Below are 14,530 nucleotides of genomic sequence, written 5' to 3'. Positions count from 1 at the left end.
AACATTGTTTTTAAAATGTTTGCAACTTTATTAAACACCAAAGACAGAAAAACCTTATTCACACCATTTGCTATGAGACTCGAAATTGAGCTCAGGTGCATCCTGTTTCCATTGACCATCCTTGAGATGTTTCTACAACTTGATTAGAGTCCACCTGTGGTAAATTCAATTGATTAGACACGATTTGGAAAGGCATACACCTGTCTATATAAGGTTTCACAGTGCATGCCAGAGCAAAAACCAAGCCATGAGGTCGAAGGAATTGTCCGTAGAGCTCTGAGAAAGGATTGTGTCGAGGAACAGATCTGGGGAAGGCTACCAAAACCTTTCTGCAGCATTGAAGGTCCCTAAGAACACAGTGGTCTCCATCATTATTAAATGGAAGAAGTTTGGAACCACCAAGACTCTTCCAAGAGCTGGCCGCCCGGCCAAACTGAGCAATCGAGTGAGAAGGGCCTTGGTCAGGGAGGTGACCAAAAACCCAATGGTCACTCTGATAGAGCTCTAGAGTTCTTCTGTGGAGATGGGACAACCTTCCAGAAGGACAACCATCTCTGCAGCACTACACCAATTAGGCCTTTATGGTAGAGTGACCAGACGGAAGCCACTCCGCAGTAAAAGACACAACAGCCCGCTTGGAGTTTGCCAAAAGGCACCCAAAGAACTCTCAGACCATGAGAAACAAGATTCTCTGGTCTGATGAAACCGAGATTGAACTCTTTGGCCTGAATGCCAAGTATCACATCTGGAAGAAACGTGGCACCATCTCTACGGTGAAGCATGATGGTGGCAGCATGATGCTGTGGGGATGTTTTTCAGTGGCAGGGACTGGGAGACTAGTCAGGATCGAGGCAAAGATGAACGGAGCAAAGTAGAGAGATCCTTGATCAAAACCTGCTCTTGAGCGCTCTGGACCTCAGACTGGGGGCGAAGGTTCACCTTCCAACAGGACAACGACCCTAATCACACAGCCAAGACAAGTCTCTGAATTATCTTGAGTGGCCCAGCCAGAGCCCGGACTTGAACCCAATCGAACATCTCTGGAGAGACCTGAAAATAGCTGTGCAGCGACACTCCCCATCCAACCTGACAGAGCTTGAGAGGATCTGATTGTAGCATCATACCCAAGAAGACTTGAGGCTGTAATCACTGCCAAAGGTGCTTCAACAAAAAGTGCTGAGTAAAGGGTCTGATTACTTATATAACTTTGACATTTCCGTTAATTAAAAAAAATAAAAAATAGCAAAAATGTCTAAAAAATATTTTTTGCTTTGTCATAATGGGGTATTGTGTGTAGATTGATGATAGGGAAAAACATTTTAATAGAATAAGTGTGTAACTTAACAAAATGTGGAAAAAGTCAAGGGGTCTCAATACTTTCCGAATGCACTGTACACACTGAGTGTACAAAACGTTAGGAACACCTTACTAATATTGAGTTACACTCCCTTTTGCCGTCAGAACAGCCTCAATTTGTCAGGGCATGAACTCTACAAGGTGTGATGCTGGCCCATGTTGACTCCAATGCAAACCCAGCAGCATTGCAGTTCTTGACACACTCAAACTTGTGCGCCTGGCACCTACTACCATACCCCGTTCAAAGGCACTTAAATCTTTTGTCATGCCCATTTAAAATTATTATGAATCCCCATTATGCTGCCACAGCAAAATTAATGCAGTTTATACAATTTTAAAAACATTACAATACATTCACAACACACTGTGTGCCCTCAGGCCCCTACTCCACCACTACCACATATCTACAGTACTAAATCCCTATTTGGTAGGAAGTTTACATTCACTTAGATTGGAGTCATTAAAACTGTTTTTTCAACCACTCCACAAATTTCTTGTTAACAAACTATAGTTTTGGCAAGTCGGTTAGGACATCTACTTTGTGTATGACACAAGTAATTTTTCCAACAATTGTTTACAGACAGATTATTTAACCTATAATTCACTGTATCACAATTCCAGTTGGTCAGAAGTTTACATACACTAAGTTGGCTGTGCCTTTAAACAGCTTGGAAAATTCCAGAAAATTATGTCATGGCTTTAGAAGCTTCTGATAGGCTAATTGACATAATTTGAGTCAATTGGAGGTGTACCTGTGGATGTATTTCAAGGCCTACCTTCAAACTCAGTGCCTCTTTGCTTGACATCATGGGAAAATCAAAAGAAATCAGCCAAGACCCCAGAAAAAAAAGTCTGGTTCATTCTTGTGAGCAATTTCCAAACGCCTGAAGGTACCACGTTCATCTGTACAAATAATAGTACGCAATTATAAACACCATGGGACCATGCAGCCGTCATACCGCTCAGGAAGGAGACGCGTTCTGTCTCCTAGAGATGAACGTACTTTGGTGTGAAAAATGCAAATCAATCCCAGAACAGCAAAGGACCTTGTGGAAATGCTGGAGGAAACATGTACAAAAGTATCTATATCCACAGTAAAACGAGTCCTATATTGACATAACCTGAAAGGCCGCTCAGCAAGGAAGAAGCCACTGCTCCAAAACAGCCATAAAAAAGCCAGACTACGGTTTGCAACTGCACATGGGGACAAAGATCGTACTTTTTGGAGAAATGTCCTCTGGTCTGATGAAACAAAAATAGAGCTGTTTGGCCATAATGACCATCGTTGGAGGAAACAGGGGGAGGCTTGCAAGCCAAAGAACAACATCCCAAACATGAAGCACGGGGGTGGCTGCATCATGTTGTGGAGGTGCTTTGCTGCAGGAGAGACTGGTGCACTTCACAAAATAGATGGCATCATGAGGCAGGAAAATTATGTGGATATATTGAAGCAACATCTCAAGACATCAGTCAGGAAGTTAAAGCTTGGTAGCAAATGGGTCTTCCAAATGGACAATGACCCCAATCATACTTCCAAAGTTGTTGCAAAATGGCTTAAGGACAACAAAGTCAAGGTATTGGAGTGGCCATCACAAAGCCCTGACCTCAATCCTATTGAATATTTGTGGGCAGAACTGAAAAAGCGTGTGCGAGCAAGGAGGCCTACAAACCTGACTCAGTTACACCAGCTCTGTCAGGAGGAATGGGCCAAAATCCACCCAACTTATTGTGGGAAGATTGTGGAAGGCTTCCCGAAACGTTTGATCCAGGTTAAACAATTTAAAGGCAATGCTACCAAAAACTAATTGAGTGTATGTAAACTTCTGACCCAATGGGAATGTGATGAAAGAAATAAAAGCTGAAATAAATAATTCTCTCTACTATTATTCTGACATTTCACATTCTTAAAATAACGTGGTGATCCTAACTGACCTAAGACAGGGAATTTTTACTCGGATTAAATGTCAGGAATTGTGAAAAACTGAGTTTAAATGTATTTGGCTAATGTGTATGTAATCTTCCGACTTCAACTGCATCTACAGTACTAAATCCATGTGTATGTAACAGGCGTATGTTATTGTTATTGTGTGTGTGTGTGTGTGTGTGTGTGTGTGTGTGTGTGTGTGTGTGTGTGTGTGTGTGTGTGTGTGTGTGTGTGTGTGTGTCTGTGCCAATGTTTGTGTTGCTTCACAGTCCCGATGTTTTAATCTGTTTTTTAAATCTAATTTTACTGCTTGCGTCAGTAACTTGATATGGAATAGAGTTCCATGTAGTCATGGCTCTATGTAGTACTGTGTGCCTCCCATAGTCTGTTCTGGACTTGTGGACTGTGAAGAGACCTCGTCTTGTGGGGTATGCATGGGTGTCCGAGCTGTGTGCCAGTAGTTTAGACAGACAGCTTGGTGCATTCAACATGTCAATACCACTCATAAATAAAAGTAGTGATGAAGTCAATCTCTCCTCCACTTTCAGCCAGGAGAGATTGACATGCATATTATTAATATTAGCTCTCTATGTACATTCAAGGGCCAGCCGTCCTACCCTGTTCTGAACCAATTGCAATTTTCCTTTTTTTGTGGCACCAAAAGTCCTTTTTTTGTGGCACCTGAACAGTAGTCTAGGGCCTGTAGGACCTGCCTTGTTGATCGTGTTGTTAAGGCAGAGCATCACTTTATTATAGACAGACTTCTCCCCATCTTTGCTACTACTGCATCAATATGTTTTGAACCCTCTGAATGGCATACATACACAATCCATGTCTCAAGGCTTATTTTTTTAACCCATCTTCTCCCCTTCATCTATTTAACAAGTGACATCAATAAGGGATCATAACCTTCACCTGGTCAGTCTATGTCATGGAAAGAGCATGTTTTATACACTCATATCTCATACGTGGTTAGTCACATATGAACACAACGCTGACTGGGAGGGGGGGGGTCGATGTGAAATGGGTTAGATTTGTGCTGGGGGTATTCTGGTTTTGTAAAGGGAAGGGGATAAATAATAATAATAATTATTATAAAAAATATTACTAATACATGTGATTTACATAACAAAGACCCAAAGAGACTTAATAACATTCAAAACAAAAATGTGGAGGAAACATGTGAGCACTGTTACAATGTCATGTAATCTTTATGTGTTAGAGTTATAAAAAAAATATCCAGCTGCCTATGGAGTCATATTGTACTTATGCAACAACAACACAAAGAGAGGCTTTTGATGCCACTTACATCATCCTCTTTGGTCCCGCCCCAGAAGTTGGTGCCGCCTGCATAGCTTGGGATGTTCAGGACAGCTATGCCCTGCAGGCTGGGGAGGGGGATAGGCCTCCCGTCGCACTAAACACACACACACACACACACACACACACACACACACACACACACACACACACACACACACACACACACACACACACACACACACACACACACACACACACACACACATTATCATACGGTAACAGAACAAAACTGTCTGCATATGTTCGGTTACAAACTCCCACAACCACAATAACACCACCAGACATGAATTGAAAAGTCTAAAAACGGATATGCCAATCCCAGATTGCCCCACGGGGTTAGGGTCAGGGTAAGAGTTATGGTATGACAGTCAAGTCTCTTTAGTGTATGGCACACTGAGGCGCATGACACAGATGAAATAGTATATGACGTTCATCATTGTCCATTTTTGTCTGTTGAAATTTTAACGCATCTCTTCTTTTGTTGACGGATGAGTTGCGCACGTACAAAGGCGAAAATATTGTTCTTTGTCGGACAATTTCAACTAATCTCCATTGTCATTCATCCAGCAACGGATGACACCCATTGAAAAACCATTGGCTCCACCCGGAATATTCAGACAAACTCTCAATGTGGCTGTACCCTTAGTTGCACCAACTTGGCTACTGTTGTGTTTTCTTACCTCCAACAATACCTTCTGCTCTAGGTTCTTGTAGGTGCGATGCAGCAGCTCCTTGGTGCCCAGAACCCCGTACCACATCATGTTTTTGGTGCGACTCCTGAACACAGACCGAACCACAAATTAACACAGTGACCGAGCCACAACACACACACACACACACACACACACACACACACACACACACACACACACACACACACACACACACACACACACACACACACACACACACACACACACACACACACACACACACACACACACACACACACACACACACACACACACACACACACACAAAGAAATTTACTTTATGTTCAACAAACAAAGGTTAGGCTCTTTGTGGAGAGCAGTAGCACAGAAATGGAAGACATTGCTACTCTAAAGTACAAAACACACCGCTGCCACTCACTGCATTTAGCCGTTGGTCTTTGCGGTGTGTCTGAGCTATAAACAGTCTCTCCAGGATTTGGGGTGTTCCAAAAATGCTTGATTTTGCTGCGGCAATAGACATTTCGCGAAGAGTTTTGTCCAAATAATCCCGAAAATGGGGACTCATTTCCTACAATTCTGAGCATTTTGCCTTGGCTAACACTGTGTTCTTATGCTCAAACATTATAAGAAAATCAAAGTGGGCCCCAATCGGTGTGCCCTTCTTGCCCGGTCGGCCAAGACAAAAATACTCCTGAATGAATCGTTTTTTGAATTTTTCGATTCTCTCCGACTGTCTAGGTTTTAATTAGGTGCTTGTTATTTCCATAATCTTTTCTACATACTTTATATGTAATTGTTGTCGTATAAGTTTACACTAAAAGCATTTTTTCCAATCCTAAAAGTTCATTTCTAAACTGTTTGGTTTATTTTACAGTTTTACACTGACCCAGACTAGACCCCATGAGACCCAGACCCAATCTATCAAGACCCAGACCCTGAGTATTGAGACCATGACCAGACCAACACTGTATTTATGCGGTCTCAAGACAAAGACCACGAGATCAGACTCCATCTCTGCTTATCACCCTATCCAGTACTGGGTGTATCTGGTTTTGCTAGCAGACAAGAGGCTCTGCCTCATTCCTCAGTTACCTGCACTTCTCGGGATGCTCGTCCCGCTTATTGTTGAAGTCCAGTGAGATCTTAGCATCCAGGCCGATCCCAAAGTAGTTGTTCATCACACATTTCTCAGTGTAGCAGTCACTGAAACCAAACACAGTACAAGGTCACTCACAACTCTGGTGCAAAAGGTAGATGATGATGATGAGGTTGGGCTTAAAGGGATAGTTCACTTCAAACGCATGGGGAAAGCAGAAACATGGAAAGAGGAAGGCAAAACTCATTTTTAATACACCACTAGCTAGTTCAATCCATTTCCACTAGCATTGCTCCATGCCCCAAAGACGCTGGTCAGGAGATTCTTGACGTTGTTTAATAACCAGCTAAAAACCTACAAAACGGTTTGGATGAAATGACGACACCAAAGGTAAGTTGGAAAATAATCTACAACCTAAAAAGTTAACTAAACCTTTAAGGGAAGGAGGAGAAAGACTGAAACGGGACACTCACAAGGTCTCTGGGTCGCAGCTGAAGGAGTCAGCGTTGACCAGCAGTCTGCTGATGACTGAACTGCTGGAGAGGGAGCCAGAGATACCAGCCCTGAGACCTGAACACACACATAAACACACACACACATTTAACACATACTGAACACTGACAGATAAATGAGCACAGAGAAAGCAAAATTATATCACAGGAATATAAAGTGTAATATTGTTAAAAGTAGGTGTTAATTATTTTCGGTGCACTAGAGATGAGCGACTAACCATAATGTCAGCTATTTTTCGTTTTTTAAACAACTAATTGTCCAACGTTGGTTCAATTATTTGAATTCAATTTTCTGTGAGTTCAATGAGCTCAATGTGAGTTTCTCTAGAGATGAATCAGATCATGCCAAAACTGTGCGTTGTAGTTGGGAGCTGTAGTGTCCTACAGCCCAAAGTTCTACATAATTATCAAGTTTTCTGGGCTACCCTAAATACAATGACCATAATCCATTGCGCGGATACTTGTCTGGTCTGTGTTTCTTTTTCGCCTGCTACGTAAGGGACAGAAGAATGCGGATCATGAGGGGATACATAGTGAGCAGTTTCTTCGAGGTATCTTTAACTGAAAACGCATGATCTAAGTGATTGATAGTTGGTATTCAGCAGTCCTAAATGTATGCCTTATTTACAGTTGAAGTCGGAAGTTTACATACACCTTAGTCAAATAAATTTAAACTCAGTTTTTCACAATTCCTGACATTTAATCCGAGTAAAGTAAAAAATTCCCTGTCTTAGGTCAGTTAGGATCACCACTGTATTTTAAGAATGTGAAATGTCAGAATAATAGTAGAGAGAATGATTTATTTCAGCTTTTATTTCTTTCATCACATTCCCAGTGGGTCAGAAGTTTACAAACACTCAATTAGTATTTGGTAGCATTGTCTTGAAATTGTTTAACTTGGGTCAAACGTTTCGGGAAGCCTTCCACAAGCTTCCCACAATAAGTTGGGTGAACTTTGGCCCATTCCTCCTGACAGAGCTGGTGTAACTGAGTCAGGCTTGTAGGCCTCCTTGCTTGCACACGCTTTTTCAGTTCTGCCCACAAATTTTCTATGGGATTGAGGTCAGGGCTTTGTGATGGCCACTCCAATACCTTGACTTTGTGTCCTTAAGCCATTTTGCCACAACTTTGGAAGTATGTTTGGGGTCATTGTCCATTTGGAAGATCCATTTGTGACCAAGCTTTAACTTCCTGACTGATGTCTTGAGATGTTGCTTCAATATATCCACATAATTTTCTTTCCTCATGATGCCGTCTATTTTGTGAAGTGCACCAGTCCCTCCAGTCCCCCCCGTTCTTCACGGTTGGGATGGTGGTCTTTGGCTTGCAAGCCTACCCCTTTTCCTCCAAACATAACGATGGTCATTATGGCCAAACAGTTCTATTTTTGTTTCATCAGACCAGAGGACATTTCTCCAAAAAGTACGATCATTGTCTCCATGTGCAGTTGCACATGGCTTTTTTATGGCGGTTTTGGAGTAGTGGCTTCTTCCTTGCTGTGCGGCCTTCCAGGTTATGTCGATATAGGACTAGTTTGACTGTGGATATAGATACTTTTGTACAGGTTTCCTCCAGAATCTTCACAAGGTCCTTTGCTGTTGTTCTGGGATTGATTTGCACTTTTCGCACCAAAGTAAGTCCATCTCCAGCAGACAGAACGCGTCTCCTTCCTGAGCGGTATGACGGCTGCGTGGTCCCATGGTGTTTATACTTGCATACTATTGTTTGTATAGATGAACGTGGTACCGTCAGGCATTTGGAAATTGCTCACAAGGATGAACCAAAACCAGACAATTTTTTTTCTGAGTTCTTGGCTGATTTCTTTTGATTTCCCCATGATGTCAAGCAAAGTTTGAGTTTGAAGGTAGGCCTTGAAAGACATCCACAGGTACACTTCCAAGTGACTCAAATTATGTCAATTAGCCTATCAGAAGCTTCTAAAGCCATGACATCATTTTCTGGAATTTTCCAAGCCGTTTAAAGGCACAGTCAACTTAGCGTATGTAAACTTCTGACCCACTGGAATTGTGATACAGTGAATTATAAGTTAAATAATCGGTCTGTAAACAATTGTTGGAAAAATTACTTCTGTCATGCACAAAGTAGACGTCCTAACCAATTTGCCAAAGCTATAGTTTGTTAACAAGAAAATTGTGGAGTGGTTGAAAAATGAGTTTTAATGACTCCAAGCTAAGTGTATGTAAACTTCCGACTTCAACTGTACTTTGAAGAACTACTAAAAAAGGGGATTTTGTCAGACAGCATAGGCAGCAGTTCTATAGAGATGAGATGATTACTTGGAATTAAATAATACAATCAAACAAAACAAATGTAATATACACCAACTGAAATATTTTATTAAAGTAAAGTAATGTGAATAACTGATGGTTATTAATAAGTGATAAACAGTAATGGGCAGTCACTACTATCCTGGGACTTTTATTAATTGTTTTATTCTTTGTTGTTACAGCATTCAACCCACATAATGCATAGTGCATTTGTTTAAAAAAGATATTGAAAATTGTGATGAGTTTTTTTAATAATCGAACCGATTTCAAAAAGCACTAATCGCACAGCACTACAGTGTACAATAGTGTCCAAGGGAGTAGGGGTTGATTTGGGATTAGGGAACTGAGTGCCCTCGGTACAGAGCTGGTGAGAACTTGTGCTCTTACTTGGGTAGAGGATCTTGGTGTTGAGCATCGGCATGTTCTCGCGACTTCCTGTCTGGGCGGGAAGTAATGCAGAACTACCCAGTGACAGGCTTCCTTTGCTGATGAGCTTCTCACAAGGAGTCTTGGACACTACAGGATGAAACAAAGACACAGAAAGACATGAGACACTGGGATCTGGATTAAAGGCCCACTCCTTAAATTTGAAAAACAACGCACATTTATCAGTGATAATCTTCAATACTAAATTGGCACGCATCTTTAATTAAAATCATCTGTTTCGTCTGGGCCGTGTTCATTAGGGCATGCAATGAAAAACAATTTAAAAGGTGATCCTTCCCTGGTTGGGACTGTTTTCTTATGTTTGGTACCAAATTAACACGACCCAGGTTAGGAGACTCAAGGTTCAATGACTAACCTCTGCGGACTGGATGGCTCCTGGTGCTGTTACAGGCGTTCCCGCTGTAGGACAACTGCAGAGACAGCTTGTTCGGTTCTTCCTCCTCCTCCTCCTCCACCCCCAGAGCAAACACCTCCTGAGTCTGTGCATTCTGCTCGTCCACCGCTGATAGAAGAATGGAGAAAGACCGTTCAGCAACAAGAGCAGGTATGTTGAAAAAGTAGAGAAGTAAAACCGCTCTCTTTTGGATGAGTATAGATAGCAACTATATTATATTGGGGTCGGGGTACATCCATTCCATTTCGCGTCACTCAATTCAGGAAGTTAACTGAAATTCCTATTCCAATAACTAGCCTGACTGGCCACAAGATTGCCCAGGAGTCCTGCTCTACTGTTGCAATGCTTATGGCATTGAAGTTTTCGTCTGTCCTCTGTTTTTATGTAACATATGAAACATCAAGTATGCCAAGTCGGTCAGTGTAGTCTACTATGTTTTTTATTTATAGTTTTTTTACCACATCAGACAAAAACTTCCCTTACAGGACAAATAACCTTACTGTAAATCTAATTCCAATATTCAGAATTGCTTTTCACGGAAGTCTGAATTAGAATTTCAGTTTACTTCCTGAATTGACCCATACCAATTAGAACAGAAGTAGCGGTAGGAAGATAACATCTCACCTTTCTCAGTGTGCTCGATTATCTGCCTGATGGCTTTCTTCAGGCTGTTGGCTCTCAGCATCAGCTGTTCCCTGGGTTTAAAGATGGCCGTCAGGGGCCTGGGGGAGCACGGGATGGCGGCAGGTGCGGGTGACGATGGCACCAGAACCCCCTCGCCCTCCTCCTGCTCCTCAGCGATGGTGGGAGGGGGCATCATAGTAGATGCCTGCGCCTCCTCGTTGAGCGTCTTCAGCAGCGAGTCCAGCTTTTCCTTCAGAACCCCACACTGCAACCAACCGACCAATCAACACGGATCTGATTCACTGGATTAGTGCAAACATGGCTGGAGGGAGTTTCCACCATATTTCCTATACCAGTCATTTACATAAAATCAGTGAAGAGATGTCAGCAAGATGAGATAATTGGTACAAAGCCATGGTTTCTCAAAGCTTACCTTCTTGGCCATAGCCTCTGACTCCTCGGAGCTCTCCTTGTTCTTCTCGTAGGCCTTCCCCACTCGAGCCACAAAGTCCTTCACTGTCTCACACAGTACCCTACGAACATGCACAACACACGCACAACACACAACACAGTCAGGGCAACGGAAACCTACACCTAAAGAAACGGTATGGACTGAGCAGACAGACTGATTGAAGCCACAAACATACTTAGCGGAGGAGATGACCACTGAGTGCTGATCTGAAGTCAAGATCTTGGACAGGTGGGCTGCCACAGAGTCTTCGTAGGTCAGAATCTGTTGCACCTGCGGCACAGGTAACAATCAAGGTCAAAAACAGGCTAGTCTTCGGGAAATGTGTCTTGAACTGCAGAGCATCACCACCTATAGTGCAACATACAGTGCATTTGGAAATTATTCAGACCCCTTGACTTTTCCACATTTTGTTACGTTATAGATTATTCTAAAATTGATTCAATCGTTTTTCCCCCCCATCAATCTACACACAATGCCCCAAAATGACAAAGCAAAAACAGGTTTTAATACATTTTTGCAATTATAATTATTAAAAAAACTGGAAATATCACATTTACATAAGTTTTCAGACCCTTTACTCAGTCCTTTATTGAAGCACCGTCGGCAGCAATTACAGCCTCAAGTCTTTTTGGGTATGACAGATATGGCAGCTCTGCATCTAGCTCCTAAGCAACTTTGCAGTATTTCGTTTTCTGTGATATTTGTTACATAATTAGGCCAGAAATGTTTTTGTGTTATTACATACAGACGGAAAGAACTTTTGGATTTCAGAGCGGCGGTAACTCACCAGGAATACGACTTTCCCGAATTGGAGCTTTGTTCATACCCCCCAGGGCAATTGAACTTATTCTAGAGGCAAAACACCGGCGGTGGTGAAGAGGTATTCGGAGTGGACACCATCCACCGCTTCCGAGCAGATTGCTCGCTAATGTTCAGTCTTTGGATAACAAAGTAGACGAGCTCAGGGCGATCATCTCCTTCCAGAGAGACATCAATGATTGTAACATACTCTGTTTGACGGAAACATGGCTCTCGGGATATAATGTCCCCGTCCATACAGCCATCTGGGTTCTCAGTGCATCGCACAGACAGGAATAAAGAACTCTCCGGGAAGAAGAAAGGCATGGGTGTATGTTTCATGATTAACTACTCATGGTGTGATTGTGATAACATACAGAAACGTACAGTCCTTTTGTTCACCCGACCTAGAACACCTCACACTCAAATGCCGACCGTATTACCTCCCATATTCCCCTTCAAGCCGATACCACAACGGCTCTCAAAGAACTACACTCAACTTTATGCAAACTGGAAACCAAATATCCTGAGGCGACATTTATTGTAGCTGGGGATTTTAAAAATGCAAATACTACTAAAATAAAATGCTACTAAAGTTGTACCAATACATTGGACCACTGCTACTCAACTTTTCGAAAATGCCTACAAGGCCATTCCCCGCCCTTCCTTCGGCAAATCTGATCACGACTCCATTTTGCTCCTCCCTTTCTACAGGCAGAAACTCAAACGGGAAGTACCCGTGCTATGGTCTATTCAACGCTGGTGTGACCAATCGGATTCCATGCTTTAAGATTGTTTTGCTCATGCGGACTGGGACATGTTCCGGGTAGCCTCTCAGAATAACATTGACGAATACAGAGTTCATCAGGAAGTGTATAGGAGATGGTGTACCCACTGTGACTATGAAAACCTACCCAAACCAGAAACAGTGGATAGATGGCAGCATTCGCGCAAAACTGAAAGTGCGAACCACCGCATTTAACCGTGGCAAGGTGACTGGGAATATTGCCAAATACAAACAGTGTAGTTATTCCCTCCGTAAGGAAATCAAACAGGCATAACGTCAGTAGAGACAAAGTGGAGCCACAATTCAACGCCTCAAACATGAGACGTATGTGGCCGGGTCGACAGACAATCACGGACTACAAATGGAAAACCAGCCACGTCGGGGACACCGACGTCTTGCTTCCGAACAAGCTAAACACCTTCTTCACCCGCTTTGAGGATAACACAGTGCCACCGACGCAGCACGCTACCAAGGACTGTGGGCTCTCCTTCTCTGTGGCCGACGTAAGACATTTAAGAGTGTTAACCCACGCAAGGCTGCCGGCCCAGACGGCCGTCAGAGCATGCGCAGACCAGCTGGCTGGAGTGTTCACAGACATATATTAAATCTGTCCCTATCCCAGTCTGCTGTCCCCACTTGCTTCAAGATGTCCATCATTGTTCCTGTACCCAAGAAAGCATAGGTAACTGAACTAAATGACTATCGCCCCGTAGCACTCAGTTCTGTCATCATGAAGTGCTTTGAGAGGCTAGTTAACTTCTTATGGCTGCAGGGCAGTATTGAGTAGCTTGGATGAAAGATGCACAGAGGTGCCCAGAGTAAACGGCCTACTCCTCAGTCATAGTTGCTAATATTTGCATATTATTAGTAGTATTGGATAGAAAACACTCAAGTTTCTACAACTGTTTGAATTATGTCTGTGGGTATAACAGAACTCATATTGCAGGCAAAAACCTGAGAAGTTCCACTTCCTGTTTGAATTGGTGGCAGAGGGTGGCAGATTTTCAACCAATCTCTCGTTGAAATTACAGCGAGATATGGATGAGTTTTCACTTCCTACGGCTTCCACTAGATGTCAACAGTCAATAGAACTTTGTCTGATGACTCTAATGTGAAGGGGGGCCGAAGGAGACAGGAATTAGTCACCACTGCCACGAGCTGACCATGCTTTGACCACGCGCATTCACGTGATAGGCAGCTCTGACCCATCTCTCAACTGAAGTCTATGTAATTCTCCGGTTGGAACGTTATTCAAGATGTATGTTAAACAGGTCAACATTCTCAAGGCCAGACGGATAACCAGGACGTGTACTCCGAGCACGCACTGACCAACTGGCGAGGGTCTTCACTGACATTTTCAATCTGTCCCTGGCAGAGTCTGTAATACATAAATGTTTCAAGCAGACCACCATAGTCCCTGTGCCCAAGAACACCAAGGTACCCTGCCTAAATGACTACCGACCCGTAGCACTCACGTCTGTAGCCATGAAGTGCTTTGAAAGGGCTGCTCATGGCTCACATCAACACCATCATCCCAGAAACCCTAGACCCACTCCAATTTGCACCAAGTCTAGGTCCAAAAGGCTTCTTAACAGCTTCTACCCCCAAGCCATGAGACTGCTGAACAGCTAATCAAAAGGCTACCCAGCTAATCAAAAGGCAACCTCAAAAGTCATCCAGGAGCATCCTATTAGCTCCGTTCTCCAGGGAAGGGGGAGACCGCTTTGAGGAGTGATCCCTACAGAGTACTGGCCAGTTGGCTGTGGAGAGCCGACGTGGCGGGCGAAAAGTCCACCACATAAGAGCGGCGTCCAGCTACAGGGGTAGAAGAGAAA

General features: G+C 43.1%; 1 protein-coding gene across 6 annotated transcripts in view; it reads right to left on the bottom strand.

Moving 5' to 3' along the window:
- Positions 1 to 14,530, bottom strand: part of LOC139549172 (diacylglycerol kinase delta) — a 93,201-nt gene that overhangs the window by 21,840 nt on the left and 56,831 nt on the right. For all 6 annotated transcript variants that reach the window (XM_071359340.1, XM_071359335.1, XM_071359338.1 and 3 more), the window contains 9 exons: positions 11,286 to 11,380; positions 11,072 to 11,171; positions 10,639 to 10,903; positions 9,976 to 10,122; positions 9,561 to 9,689; positions 6,847 to 6,943; positions 6,370 to 6,480; positions 5,284 to 5,380; positions 4,590 to 4,697 (listed from right to left, as the gene is read on the bottom strand). In XM_071359340.1, coding sequence (XP_071215441.1) covers positions 4,590 to 4,697; positions 5,284 to 5,380; positions 6,370 to 6,480; positions 6,847 to 6,943; positions 9,561 to 9,689; positions 9,976 to 10,122; positions 10,639 to 10,903; positions 11,072 to 11,171; positions 11,286 to 11,380 — 1,149 coding nt within the window. The remainder of the gene's footprint in view (positions 1 to 4,589; positions 4,698 to 5,283; positions 5,381 to 6,369; positions 6,481 to 6,846; positions 6,944 to 9,560; positions 9,690 to 9,975; positions 10,123 to 10,638; positions 10,904 to 11,071; positions 11,172 to 11,285; positions 11,381 to 14,530) is intronic.

Source organism: Salvelinus alpinus, chromosome 22 (assembly GCF_045679555.1).
Source record: "Salvelinus alpinus chromosome 22, SLU_Salpinus.1, whole genome shotgun sequence".
Lineage (NCBI taxonomy): Eukaryota > Metazoa > Chordata > Actinopteri > Salmoniformes > Salmonidae > Salvelinus > Salvelinus alpinus.
Note: the sequence above shows the minus strand (reverse complement) of the source record. Positions and strands in the feature narration are given on the sequence as shown.